The sequence below is a fragment of the Parasteatoda tepidariorum genome, chromosome 2, assembly GCF_982258835.1.
Source record: "Parasteatoda tepidariorum strain Cologne lab strain chromosome 2, Ptep-v5.0, whole genome shotgun sequence".
NCBI lineage: Eukaryota > Metazoa > Arthropoda > Arachnida > Araneae > Theridiidae > Parasteatoda > Parasteatoda tepidariorum.
In genome coordinates, this window is record NC_141756.1 from 56,856,814 (window position 1) to 56,872,018 (window position 15,205).

Genomic DNA, 15,205 nt, shown 5'->3' on the forward strand with positions numbered 1-15,205 from the left:
AAATGCATTTCCGTGCTTTGATGTGGTGAGGAACTAATGACATTAAGAAGGGAATCAACGTTCATATGAATAAAACTGGATACCAGTTTATCAAGATAAGCTAACGGGACTGGGGTGGAAATATTTTTTGCACTGTCGAAAATGAATTTATGCCCGAAATTCCAACAATTTACAGCAATTGATGATTTTTTCTATTCTCGATAGCGAATATATCGATCGTATTCCTTAAGTCTAACTTTTTAGCGGTAAACGAATATTTTTTAACTGCAGGTAAACCTCTTTAAAATAAGAAAGGGAAAAATAACTAAACTTTTGTAGTCCCTTGCAACAAAATATTCTCTTACAGAGAAAAAAAAAATAGCTTTCACACTCAAAACAAATCATCTTCAAGCATGGCATACTATGAAAGATGGATTATTCTCATAAGGCGTAACAATTCACATGTTGCTATATCACGTTGTCATGGTGAGAGAGCTAAGCATCACTTTTCTTACAATCCGTACATTATTCAGGCTACCCTGTCTATTTTGAAAAGTCTTTTTTTGATATCTGCTCTTTGTAAACATTACTCTCCTGCTTTACTCTATTGCTCAATATCATTTTATGCTTGCTTCTAAAGTAAAGTATTGCAAACAAGTTTAAAAGAAAAGGAGTTTAGTTTTGCAGTATCAAATTTAAAAATAGTTTTACTGAACAGTCAGAAATAAACAATATACTTTTTTATAGTTATCAATTGGATTTGTTTATTTTTTATCTTTATTTAATCAGGTTGTTTGTCAAAAATTATTATTTCCTTAAAATTATCATAAATATATACAGTTCATACAAAATAGGCTATAAATAAATAAAAATAAAAATTTAAAATAAGTTATTTTACTTTTAAAATGAAAACTTAATTTTTGTTAAAAAGATTATAGAGCAGTAAAATCTGTACTTCTTGAATAGAATTGCTTTTTCTGAATTTGTTATACGACTTTCAGAATATAAAGCATTTTCTTCACTATTTGCTTTTCCATATGTGGCATGTTCTGATGCTTTAGAAAATCAGTTCCCAAATGATGTTCCGTGAAACCCTAGGGTTCCGTTAAAGAGTTAAAGAGGTTCCGTAAGTTAGTACTTTTAATAAATAACCAGTAATGAGTTCTGAAATCTCCAATTATTAGATTCAACCTATAATTCATAATTTATTAATCTTTCGATTACCTTTATGAAATTATTTCAAATAAAATGTTAAAGTAATGAAGTATAAATGCATTTTTCGAAAGGAAATATAATATTCCTAATTGCAATATATGAAAAAAAACAAGCATTTATTAAATATTGCATTAGTATTTTTTTTTCTTATCGAGCTTTTCAAATCAAAATAAAATTGCTGAATTCTTTAAGAAAAAAGTATGTTTCACCTAATTATCATTTTCAATATTTATAGCTGTTCTTTTAAGTTTCGTTTTCGGCTTATTTTATTCATTTCTCGCTTATGTACATACAACAAAAACAAATTCATAACTATAGTAGTTGTAGCAAAAGAACTGCAAATTTAACTGTCGAAAAGAAATCTAATTTAAGATAACCTAATTTAAGGTTTTTAATGATAAAACGATGAAAAATCTTCATTCATTTAATTATATATTTTGAAAATAATTTTTTTAGACTCTAACGTTCACAATAACCTTAATAAACTTTATTTGAAAAATCGGGGTTCCGCCGAAAGGAGGTTGATTATTTAGGACTTTACTTCCGAAAAAAAAATTGAGAACCACTGCCTTAGGATGTTCCAGCTTAATGATACAATAATAAATTAAAATTGATATAATTCTTATTTCAAGAAAATCAGTGAACACAAAGTATGCATTAATTTATGTTCAAATGCGGATGGTAGGCTGGTGAAATGATTCACCTAGATTAACAATTTATCAAAAAATTTATCAGACTTTCAACTAATAGCAGAAAAAGATCTATAATCGAAAATGAATATATGATGTTATTTATATGACTGAAGTCAAATCCTGTTTCGTAAGGAAGCAAAATACAAAAAGTGTAAATATGCAACTATTCCTTTTTTGCGAATAAATTAACTTTACAACTAAAATAATGAGTTAATAGCATAAATATTAATTGAAAAACTTGAAATAATACGTATTCTAAGCAAACAAACTTTCAAAAGAACTTTTTTTTAATTTTATGTATTATTTTTTTTAACTATATTTTTTTTAATTTTAATTTCTTACAATTAATTTTTAATAAACTAAAAATTTTTTTGAGCTTAAGTTTAATAAGTTTAAGCTTTGTAGAGTTTATGAAGCTCTATTTGAGCTTAACAGAGCTTCATAAACTATACAAATGAAGCACTTTTGGCAAGCATCTGTTTTCCTTAAACTAATATTTTACTGATAAAACGTCTATTAATTCATTCCCAAATTTGAATACACATTTACTTTTAACTAATTCAAATTCTAATTAATGTATAGATTTTTTTAAATAGAAAACTGTCATCTAAAGTAACATGAATCTAACCTTGATTACTTTTTGCCTCTTACACATTTTGTTAATCTGTTGTTAATATCCACTAATTTTAAGTTTGAAGTTGTTTTTAATCGTGATTTTTTATTTATTTTTTATTTATTTTTTAATTTATATTTAATACTCTAAAGATAAGCTTAAGTTATTAATGATTAGTCACTGGACTTTGTCTGTCATGATTGAATGGGTTATCATAACACTACCCAGGTTTATTAATATACCATCAAACATCCTAGAATTGAGATTGTTTTCCTCTTTCCTTTTGATAAGATATCTCTTAAAAGATAAATTCTTTCAGCACTATTTGTTTCTTCTAATTAATTTGTTTTAGTAAATAGTTATGAAATTATTTATACTTTTTAAATGCAAGATAATAGTTTACACTATATTTCTCACTATATAGACTCACTATATTCCTCAAACAGATTATTTTTTATTATAATTTCTCAAGAAATTTTCTAATTTCAGATCGATTTTTTAGAAACGGAAGAATTGTATATCACAACTAAAATAAAAACTATTTATTGCCTCATGACTGAAATATTCATCCTCAAATTGGGAACATATCAGTAACTCTACAAACAATTTTAAATCCAATTAATTGGTTTAAATTTAACTATCAGTTCTGTATTTTCTTTAAAAAATATGTGTTAATAAGAATTATAATTTAAAAAAAAAAACAGAATTTCTGGTAAACCGTTACCATTTACATGGAAAAACTTCCAAATGAATTGCTAAAAATGATTTTAAAACTGGAAATACTGTTTTTTTTTACCAGAAGTATCACTACTATAGAGAAGGAAAAATTCCTCCGTACATTTTTCATAAAAATTTATATACTAACATTTTATATGCAATGAACTAGCTAAAGATTCGTAAAAATAAAAATTACAACTAAAACCGTGAACAAAGAAGCATTTCAGCTTTTCTACAATTCTTAACATTTTTATAATAGCTTCGAACCTCAAAATAATGCAAATATGATGTTAACTTAAACAGGTCCGAAGTAGTAAAATATCATATTGTAAATCATCTCATTTAAAACTTGATTGCACGATGTTAATTAGCACTTAAACAAAAGCAGGTATTTCTTATACGCATTTTTAAGTTTTAGCAATTTTACTTATGTTAGAAATCAAGATACCGATACTCTGATTCGGAATATCATTATTATAGTTCAATATTTATTGCTAAACCCCGTCCCGCCACCAAAGGGGGCATCCGGGTATTTTTTTACTAATTATTATAGATCAAGCTATATTTAAGAGCAAGATATGCTGCACCTATTTTCCTAAAAGCACACATATTTACACTTGTTTCATTTTCCTGTTAACTTTCGCATTTAATAAATAGATGAGGAGTAAGAAATAAAATATTTTAATGTTTAATTGATGTATCATAAAATGGTATCATTAAACTAAACTGTGAAAAATTCCGAATCAAATTACAGTGCAAAGTACCGGCACTTTGGGTGCATTGTCTGTAAACTCCATTTTATAACAAGATATTATACCGTAATTTCTTGATAGTAATACATATTTAATTAGAGTGATTTTGTGATGATTTTACAGTAATTATTACTGTAAAAATTACGGTGTATCAGATTATTTGCTCCTTAATAGTGAAAATTAATTTTTCGGTAAAAAGTACCCTAATTAGAGCAATTTATAGTTTATGAAACTTGAAACAGATTATTTAATTAGAATTCAAAAAAAAAATCATTGCTTACAAATATATCTTTTTAAAAAAAATTACTTTTAACTTTTTGAACATATATCTCACAAATTATCTAAATGTACCGTTTAAATCTTCCACCTCCATCTTTTTTACCTTTGGAATAAAATATAATAAATTATTTCTCACACTGTTTCAGAAAAAAACTATTAAACAAAAATTTAAAAAATGAAAAAGAAAAAAAAATGGAAATTATAAATTTCCATTACTGAGACAATTTTGTTTTGCTGGTTAGAAACAAAGTTTTAGTTTAATTCAGAAGGACAAGTGTGAAAGAGAAAATATGTTAATGAAAATATTTGTAGAATCGAGCTTAACTAGTAATGAAACCATGTCAACCCCATTAGCGGGTTAAGTCTGAGGCTATGTAAAAGAAGACCTAACCAAATCCTTTTCATGTAAAACAAGCTTAAAGGATCCTTTAAATCTCCTCACCCGTCTATCTTAAAAGATTTGAAATGGGATTCCAGACTCGTGCCATCTGTCGCAGAAGAATGCTAGGGATTTTCGAGGCAGCATTTGAAAATCAGAATTATGATGGAGAGCAGGGCTTACTCCGTTTTCTGAGGTATTTAATTCTTCGAATGGAAAAGTTCGATATCACTTCTGTGCTACTTTTCTTAAATCTTTTCCAGGACTCTGGATCCTAAGATTTTTATTCGAATCACGTTTCAGCGGTGGTTTATTTTTTGTTCTTTAACCAATGGCTGTGTCTGTGGTAGAGACTGCTTTTATTGAAACGTGCTCGTAAATAGGAGCTGCTAAATCGGTATTTATTAGAAGACTATTTTCAGTTGTTTTGAGGGACTTGAATTTAAGTGATATTACGAAATACATACATTCTTTTTTAGAATAAAGACAAAATCTTTTACAAATGCTCTTAGGAAGGAAAAGTTTTGATTGATCTTTTAAAAATAGAGATTTTTCAACACACATCCTCTCGTAAAAAAATGCTGGTTTTGGTTTGAGCATTTTGAAATACTTTATGTTTCAAGACTTAAAATATTTTGCAGGAAACATTAAGAAATATTTCCTTGTAAGATAATTTAAACTTATTACATTTATACATGAAACTTTTTAAAACTCGAAATGAACCTTATGCATATTCTTAATGTTTAACAATAGAGTCTTTTGATTAAACTATATATTAAAATTCGAATTAACTATATATTTAACTCAAAAATTTTGCATTTTATAATCACTATAATAAATATGTATTCATATTATGATACGATACGTAAATATGTATTTACATTTTGATACGTTTAAAAAATGGCTCGGAAATATTTTATATCGTTTTTAAAACATAGAAATTTTCAGGTTTTGCAACTTGTATCGTTCAATTACCTTATTGAGACATTTGAAGTATTTTCTCACCGAAACGTTTCCAAAATTACTTGACTGAATCTTATTTTGAATTTATTTGCTAATTATGCTTTGGGGTGATAAAAAATTATTGAGATTACTATCGAAATTAGATAAACATAAAATGGGAGCTTTGCGTTGTGCATGTTATTTAATTAATCTATAAAATAAAATTACCAACGAAAGATGTTATCGTTCATTTAAGAGGTTAAATGTTAACATTTATTTTATATTGTAAAATATTTTATTTTGGCTCGTTAACGTCTTTCATAGCATTACCGTACCAAAGTAATCCGCTCATTCGAGTTATTTTAGGGAGGTTTGGTGAATCTAGATGATTGTAAAATGCTTTTACTAATTAAGTTTGTATTAAAATATTTGAAAAATAATTTTATCTTGTAAAACCTTTAAAAACTGTCATTATAATAATTTGAGTTTAATAATTATATTAAAATATATTCGCAATCTAAGCAGGAAATGAAATTCTAAATCAGTTTCAAAAAGTACAGTACCGTAAACCGGGGCGAGTCTACCCATTTTTTTCAGTTTGTCAACTTTCAAGTGGTCAAACTTTTGTAAATATTAAAGAAAAAAGGCTTTTAGTAGGTGTTTCGGAATCGCTATTTATCCCTCTTTAAAGTTGTGAAATCGATTTTAGAAAATATTAACAGTTACGCTGTTACTGTATATTTTTATAGAACTGCTGACAAATCTCTCGTATGGGGCGAGTATACCCATTCTACTAAAATAAATGTTAACATTGTAAATAATCAAATTTTACTATTAAATTGTTATTTTAGTTACTATATAGGATATTTATGAAGCAAAATTCATAACTTTATTATATATTCCATTTTTTTATTCATAAAATAACACAAATTGAGTATTTGATCGATTATCACATTTTGATCACAATTTTGTTTTTATAATCATTAACATTATAAAATAAAAAAAATTTCTGATTATTGTTGGTAAAAATAAATTAAAATTAAAATAAATTTACAAATTAATAAATAATAATAATAATAATTAAAGATTATTAACAAAATCATGGCATTTTTTTGTAACATTTAAATCTATTTGTTTTGCGAATATAATTTCGAACCATCTGTAATAATAAATAATAATTTATTTAACTTGCATTAAATAAAAAAAGTTAATTTTGTAATATAAAAATTTAAAAAATAGGTAAAATAAACATATTTTATATTTACATTTATATTTAACCTATAAATTTTCTTATTAATGATAAATTTATCAATGCAGAATTAAAATAATATACTCAAATTCATTTAAAATGACTTAATTTTAATATAAACTAAGTTCTAAATTATATTATTATGCTTTATTAAAACTAAATACGAATGGGTAGACTCGACCCGCGAATTCTGGCTTTTTGTTTACAACAGCAAAACTTACGTTCTTTTTGTTTTGTTTTTTTCACATAAAATTAATGTAATCTTAGTCTTAGATAAGTTTATCACTTAACCAAAGTGAAAATAGTAATAATAATAATATATTTACGGAGCACCAACTAAAAGTTTGCTGATTTTCAATACAAATCTCTCAAAAGACGTTTGAACAGGTCGGTTTAAAAGGCACCAAATAAATAAAAACGGATCAAACTACTACAGCGCCATCTTCCTTAGAGTCTGAACTAAGTCCTCCGTCGGTTAAAAAATTTTTATTTGCAATTTAAAATAGTTAAAATTAAATAAAACTAAAATGGGTAGACTCGCACCTGGATGGGTAGACTCACCCCGGTTTACGGTACTATTAAATTAATGTTCAAAAGTATATATTGATCGCATAAATTTTTTATACAATGTTATGAAACTAATTAAGGTTCGACATGATATACATTACACAATTGCTACATGTATAATTATAATTTTATTGTAGGAATGAAGAACCTGTAACATCAAACATGGATATATCTACCGGACATATGATATTGGTAATTTTATTATTTTGAAATTCTTTTGTCATATTTCCTTTGTGATGCATACACGAATAGACCCTTAGAAATTGTAACATGTATATTTGTGTCATATTAAAAAAAGTAGACCTTAAACTAAGCACATTGTAAAACTTTAATGGTTTAATAATGCATTTATTGATTGAAAAACTTTTTTTTTTCCAATGGCAGGCACTGAATTTGAATCTTTGCCTATACTATGCCAGAATTGTTGCTCATTTCGCGTTACCCAGTGGGCACCTGTGAACCAAAGTCACGGAGGCGAGCAACATTGCCCACGCCAAACTGCCACAAACCCGTTTATAGGGTGGGCCACATACACACAACAGAGGACAGCACAAAGAGAGAGAGAGAAACATCCATGCCCAGAACGGGATTCGAACCCGCAGCCTATGGATTCGCAGTCAGGCACGCTAACCGCGCGGCCACCTGGCCGTCTGATTAAAAAACTTAATTTACATGCATTTAAACACACAAGTTTCCAAATTTTAAAGAAAAAATACATTTTTTATTAAAATGAAAAAAAATACTTAAAATTTTTAATTAGGCTATATATCTAGATCTTTAAAGTTCAGCACCTGCAAAATGAAAGGTACCAAAGTATAGCTATTAACCAATTATTGCCTAAACAATGCATAAATGTGACGTCTTTAGTACATACAATTTCTAATCTTATAAAATTAAATTAATGTTTAAATACTATAAATTTATGCATTAGGAGTCATAAATAATTAATTAAATGAAAAAGAAGACCTTGATTAATCATTATTAACAAAAATAAGAACAATGGAAGTATTAAATAATTTATATATATTTTATTAGGATTCAATTAAACTGATACACAAGATTCTCTTTTATCAAATTGCGAATACATTCCAGTACCAAAATACAAATTGGTTTAAGATTATGTCAAACATTCTCTTGCTTCCCTATTCATGAATGATTGGTTTATCACAATTTAAAAAATTTTGTGTTCTTTCTTTTTAATCGTAGATTCTATTTTAAGCCAGTTAAAGTGCATAATGCAACACAATACACAATAATTTACTTCATTTCCTTCCTGAGTTCAAGAGCAGTCATTGCAATACCTTTTGTATTTCTTAAACGTTTAATTCATAAAAGTCAATGAAAATCTAAATTGTGAACAAAAATTTTATGAAATAAAACTAATAAAGGAACTTTATTTTTTAAATTTTTTTCTAGTCATACATGGAAGACCATTTAAAGAACAAAGACCGACTTGACAAGGAGTGGGAAGCACTTTGTGCCTATGAAGCCGAACTCTGTGCCACTACGGCTGCATCTCAACCTACAAACATTAAGAAAAATCGCTACACTGATGTTCTACCCTGTAAGTTACCATCTATGATTTTTATTCTCTAAATGAAAAGATTAACAATATAAAAAGGTGCAATTTGTCCCTGAATCACCATCTTTCCTTAGAAATTCCGTTCAAGTCTAAAATATTGATATTTTCGACTGTGATTTAAAATTCAACATTTTTGGCAATATGTATTTTGATTCCTCACCATTTTTAAGATCAGCCCAGTGGTTAAAGCACTATGCTTTCAATGCGAAAGATTTAGATTCAATTGTCAGTGACAGTTTATAAGCCCACCTGCATTTAAATCAAGAGTCAGGGAAGAAAAGGTGGCCTGTGCGCAATGTTTAGCACGGTATCACCACCATGGTATTGATCATGAAGTTCTGAGATCATAATCTGAATAGCTTCTAGTTAACAAGCAACTGCTGCGGGAGTGGTTTTTTTCGCATTAATCACTGTTAAACATTTAGTGTCCCAAAGTCGTAAAATAATTTTTAAACAGAAGAATTTGGCTATCAAAATTTGTCAGGTAATTTTCCAAAATCAATTATAATAGAGGTGAGAGTTCAATTAAACGTTGAATCAACCTCTTTGTGGGTGTACGAATCGAGAATTATTATTATATGGCAGACATTTCTACTTTAACCTTAATTTTTCTTTTGAGATTTTTTATTCAGTCATTCGATAAAAAAATTAGTTATATTTTAAAAACTATTACTTACGTAAAATTGAATCAATGCAAAAACAATAAATTACCTGAAGAATACTTCAACATAAAAAATTGAATACTCTTTTAGGAATTAGAGTTCATAATTGGAACTAATCTATTACTTAACTTATTTCTACGAGAAAAAAAATTAACTGCCTAAATCGGCTTATTGCTATAAAGAAAGGCATTAATTAAAAGTAATATTTTATTTTCTAACAAATGGGTTAAGATTTTTTTTCCGGAAAGAATAATTAGTCATCAGATGAATACAAAGCCAAAGCTAGCTTTTAAAAATATGTTTCAAACATGAACGGTTATTATTTTTTTATATATATAAAAGCACAAATTATCACTAAGCTTTCGGAAGAAAAATGAGGAATCCGCCATTAAAATATTAGGTTTTTATTATAAATAAAACTACTTTTATTTTAATATTTAAATAGATTTTTGAACTTTTCCTTCCAGGAATAAAGCCCAAAAAAATGTTTTACCTTTGTATAATCTGCATTTAAAAAATTGGAACTTCGATCACAAAGAATAATACATGTTCTTATTTTTCTACCTTAGAATTTTTGTTCTTTTAAGCAAGAGTTTTATTTTTCCTTACATTTTCATCCCTGACTTTAATAACACAATTTTTATGTTTTTAATCTTATTCAGCGAGAATCTTGTAATCCGCTTTTGTTCGACATGTTCATCGTTGTGGGTGAAATGTAAAGGGTGGGGTGGGAGCTGGTCAATTGAATAGAGTTTCAAAGAACAAATTAATTAAAGTTTATTTTTACATTCAGCGAATATTGTTCCAGCTTTTTAATTTATGTCCTAAATCTCCACTTTTTTTTTCTTCAGTTAATCGCAAGAAAGTATTTTTTTTTTTAATTATCATGCATTTTTTATAACATATATTAAAGTAGCGTTTAAAAATTATTTTTCTATACCTATATGCTGGACTTCAATATTTTAAAAAAAAATATTAACCTTAAAGATTTATAAATCGTTTAATTAATGCTCATTAGTTTTTATTGTATTTTCTAAAAGATATTGCAATCTGCTATAATAGTCCAAAATTACTTATTTTAATGTCATATAATAATCAGAATTTCAGCAAGTTTCGTCACTTATTAAAAACGCGGAAAAAAAATGAGTAACAGCATCTAATTTTGAATTCCATTCATACCTAAGAAATGTGCACTAAAAATTTACTTGTTATGCAAAAAAAAAATTTCGATTTAAAAACAAGCTTTATACCTTTTTTTTTAACTTTAGACTATCGGAATATTTTAAACAAGAAATTTATTGGGAAAAGCTATCGGCGTTCTGATCTTTACGGGATTTTTGAATATCCTTCAAATTACGTAAAATTGCTATTATTTTACACGTAAGAAATATTTTGTTGCAAGGTAATTTCATAAAAAAGAAAATAATTAAGAACTGTTTTAAGAATGGTTAAATAAGTTTAAAACGCTTTCTTTAATCTATTTTCTGTTGAAATAATAGTATTGTTTCAAACTTTATAATTGTAAATACCAGACAGTAAAATATAACTTATTATCGCTGTAATTAGTTAAGTATATTATGAAGTAATTGCTCCATTGAATATTTTCCACTTTATAACTTTACACTATAATCCATTCCACTTTATAACCTTTTTCTTTTATTCTTAAAAGAGGTATCTAGTTAATATTAACAAAAAATTATATTACATTAGTTCATAACGAATGTTCAAAATTAGTCCTTTAGGATGAAATTATTGATATCGATTAGATGTTTTTAATATATACGTATATTAAGAACCCAAACAATGGGTGGTTATGAGAGTTTTTGAACAGAGACTTTGATAAATAGTTTAACGTCGTTAAATCTTAGTTAACTTTTATTTCAAGAGTTAGAATCAAAAACATCACAGAAATTTTCTTAAAAAGGTGGCAGGTTCTGAATGCAAAATTTTTAGCTCGAATATTAAACATAATACATGCGTCATTTTGCATAAATGATTTTCAATAAATTTAAACTAATAAAATATAAAATAAATTATATGTAAATACCCTATAGCGAAATTCCCATATAATGTTTGATGAAGAAGCATTAAATTCAACAATTTAATTATTCCATTTGCTTTAATAATGAACCTCTTTTATATCACTGCTGTTTATTTGCAGATGTATCTGAATCATTGGATAATTTCCCGAAAAATCTGCATTTTGTTCAATATATGCCCTATAAGACAATGTTTAATATTCAATTAATCATTCTTGAATGATCTTAAAAATCATAATTGCAACCGATCAAATTTTCGAGGAAATATTATAAAAGGAGATGCCTCTAAAGGAAAAAGACACTGTTTATTCCTTTTAAAATTAGTAGACGGCCTAAAATTAGTAAAAAGCCTCTTTCATATAAAGATGAATTACAAATTAAATGTTTCAATGAATGTTGGATATTATGCCTACAGCTGAGTCAAAATAAATAATTAATAATTTTTATTCATATTTCCTGTCAGGTTCTCCTTAAACTAAGGCATATTGTCAGTATAAATAATAGTAATTTTATTTAAGATTTCAATTTAAAAAAATGAAGAATTCAATGGTTTAAAATAATCAGAAAAAGTTTTAATAATAAAGAGGAATATTATTCAAATTAAAGAAGTGAATATCAATATTAAATTTAGTTAAAAAAATAAGAAATTTTCTTCAACATTTTAGAAGAAAAATTTTTAATAGCTTTTGTATTTACTAATTTTATGTCATCGAATAAAATATTTTCTTTTACAGATGACCATTCACGGGTTGTACTAAATGAGCTATCGAATGTCTCTAGCTCAGATTACATAAACGCTAGCAGCATCGTAAGTATTCTAAATTTGTACATACGCATAAAAATTGCTAATCTAAATATAAAATTCCTAATATTTTTAAAATCAATTCTACTGCGTTTTAAGGAGTCCCATAATTTTAAAAGATAGACAAAGGTACAATAAAACTTTTATTACAGTGAAACACGCATTTTTCTACGAATTAAAAATGTTTCGTTAATCACAGCAATAAGAGACTTGTAAAAACATATAAGTTTTAAAAAAGTTTTTGCTAAATGCAATTTAATTGGCTATACGTTCTTTGAAAATTTGATAACTTTGAAATATATCACATACGTTAATTTCAAATATTTTATAAGACTTTACCAACATTTTTTTAAATTTTTTTGAATGTGAGAGAAAAAAGTACTCAAGTTTTTTAACACTTTTAGCAAGAAGTATGATAAAAATAGCACTAACGAAAAATAGGAAAATAAAATTGCATAATAATTGGAAACGGAAAAAGTGATACTTATTATTTTACTATTCAGTTCTTTTGCTATTTATTTCAATTCGCTTTATTTGTTATTTTTATATTTGGTCAATTTCAGTTACATTTCCTTTTTTAAGTTTTATATTGCATGTTTAAATTTTTTCTATATGAAATCATACGGAATGTATGTTTTAGTAATTAAGTAAGAAGCTACGGTTGATAATATTAATCACGCAACTTTCCATCCTAAAGATGCTGAATATAGTTCACTGTAGCTCTCAAAAGCTGAAACTTTTTTTCAAAAAAAGTTTTCCTACAAAATTCGGTAAGAAGTAAAATACAATATAAAAACATCAATTTACAACAATGATAATACTTATTGGTTTTTAAATGTTATTTTAAGTTATACGCACTTGAGTTTTCTAAAATTAAAATGTAATTTTATAAAGAATGTGTTATAACTTTTAAATAATGTGCCTTGATTAATCTATTTGAATTATAAAAACAATATCGAAACTGTGATGCACTTACAAACAAGAGAAAGCAATAAAACTGCTAGAAACGTCTCAATAAAAATGTTTAAATAGCAATTTATTTAATTGCTTTTTTATCATATTCAAGCAAAAAAGAAGTCAAATAACCATAACAAAAGGCATTGAAACTGTTAAAAGGGGGAAAAAGCGTTTATTGATTGTTTATATCTAATACAGTATAACAACCAGATATCTATCAGCACCAACTATACTCATTAAAAAAGTTTCATTTTGAAAAGAAAAATATGAGTTTCATATTTCTGTACTTCAGTTGACAAAATTAATAATAAATTCAAATAAAGTATAAATGTAAGTTAACATTATGCCAAAAAAGTATTGCGGTTCTTTAAACATTGTAACTTTTATTTTAAAGTACTATTTCAGTAATTTTTATTTAGTAATTTGTACTTTTTTTTAGTAATCTAAAAGAAAACAATTACGTGGCCTTTTATAAATCTGTTACAGAAAAATTTTATTTAACCTTTGAAACTAGAATAATTCTTAAACGAAGGTGTCAGAAAAACATTCCTATTGCATAAGCATAAACTAGGCAAAAATTCTTTGAAGGTATGCCATCGAAGCTTTAAAGCATGGCATTCATGTGCGGTGACGTAATAAAGGTATTCAGGTACGGTACGCACTCTTCAAAAGGAATTACTTTTAGCTGCACCCTGATCATAAGCACTAATAAGGATTCGAAAACTGCCGTCGACTAAAATTCCTTTTGTGCAAGGCACGACAGGAATTTTCAAATAAGTACCACGTTTCTCGTAAAACAATACGTACTTTTCAACAAACTAGGAAGGGCATGGAAGTAATTAAATTATTAAAAAGACCGAAAGCACTACAATAGTTGGCAACCAGTTTAATTTAACTGACGAGTCAGAGATGGAAAAATCTTGTTTTTGCGCTATGAATTCATTCAAAAATCCTACTTCGCCAAATAAATGTTGAAAAGAAAAATAGGAAATTGTGCAAGGAATAGTTATTATCTTCTCATCATTTGCAAAATTATTATTTTTCATTACACACACACACACACACACACACACACACACATATATATATATATATATATATATATATATATATATATATATATATATATATATATATATATATATATATATATATATATATATATATATATATATATATATACATTTAGATTATATTTATCAATAGTCATAATTTTAGTTTTCTCTCATAGTACAGTAAAATCAGCTTACAATCGACTAGCAAAAATCAAAATAAGTAGCATTTTACAAATATTCAAACCAGATTGAATATTAACAATGAAAATTAACATCATTTTTATTATTAACATTATTATAATAAATTAGTAATATCTTAACACTAGTTTAATTAGTAATATCCAACTAATATCTAATTAGTAATACTAATTAACTAACATCTAATTAGTAATGGTAATATCTTAAATTACAGTACCGCTCAAAAGTATCAGTACACCTAGAAACTTATAAAAAAATGGCAAAATTCAAAGTGTCATAACTTCTTTAAAAATTATCAAAAATGCTTCTGCTTTAGCTCATTTTGAAGCTTAAAATCTCTACTTTTATGTATTCTAATTGTTTTTAATAAATATATTTTGCAACTATGTACAATTACACTCTAAACAATCATAGAAAATTGCATTAATTTTTTGTTAAGTTTGAGTACATAAAAGTAGAGATTTTAAGCTTCAAAATGAGCTAAAGCAGAAGCATTTTTGATCATTTTTAAAGAAGTTATGACACT

At 26.3% G+C, this 15,205-nt stretch overlaps 1 protein-coding gene across 1 annotated transcript in view; it reads left to right on the plus strand.

Moving 5' to 3' along the window:
* IA-2 (tyrosine phosphatase IA-2) overlaps window positions 1-15,205 on the plus strand; it is a 357,746-nt gene that overhangs the window by 313,579 nt on the left and 28,962 nt on the right. The window contains exons 16-18 of the mRNA XM_087157386.1: window positions 7,522-7,576; window positions 8,801-8,948; window positions 12,402-12,475. Of these exons, the coding sequence (XP_087013512.1) occupies window positions 7,522-7,576; window positions 8,801-8,948; window positions 12,402-12,475 (277 nt within the window). The remainder of the gene's footprint in view (window positions 1-7,521; window positions 7,577-8,800; window positions 8,949-12,401; window positions 12,476-15,205) is intronic.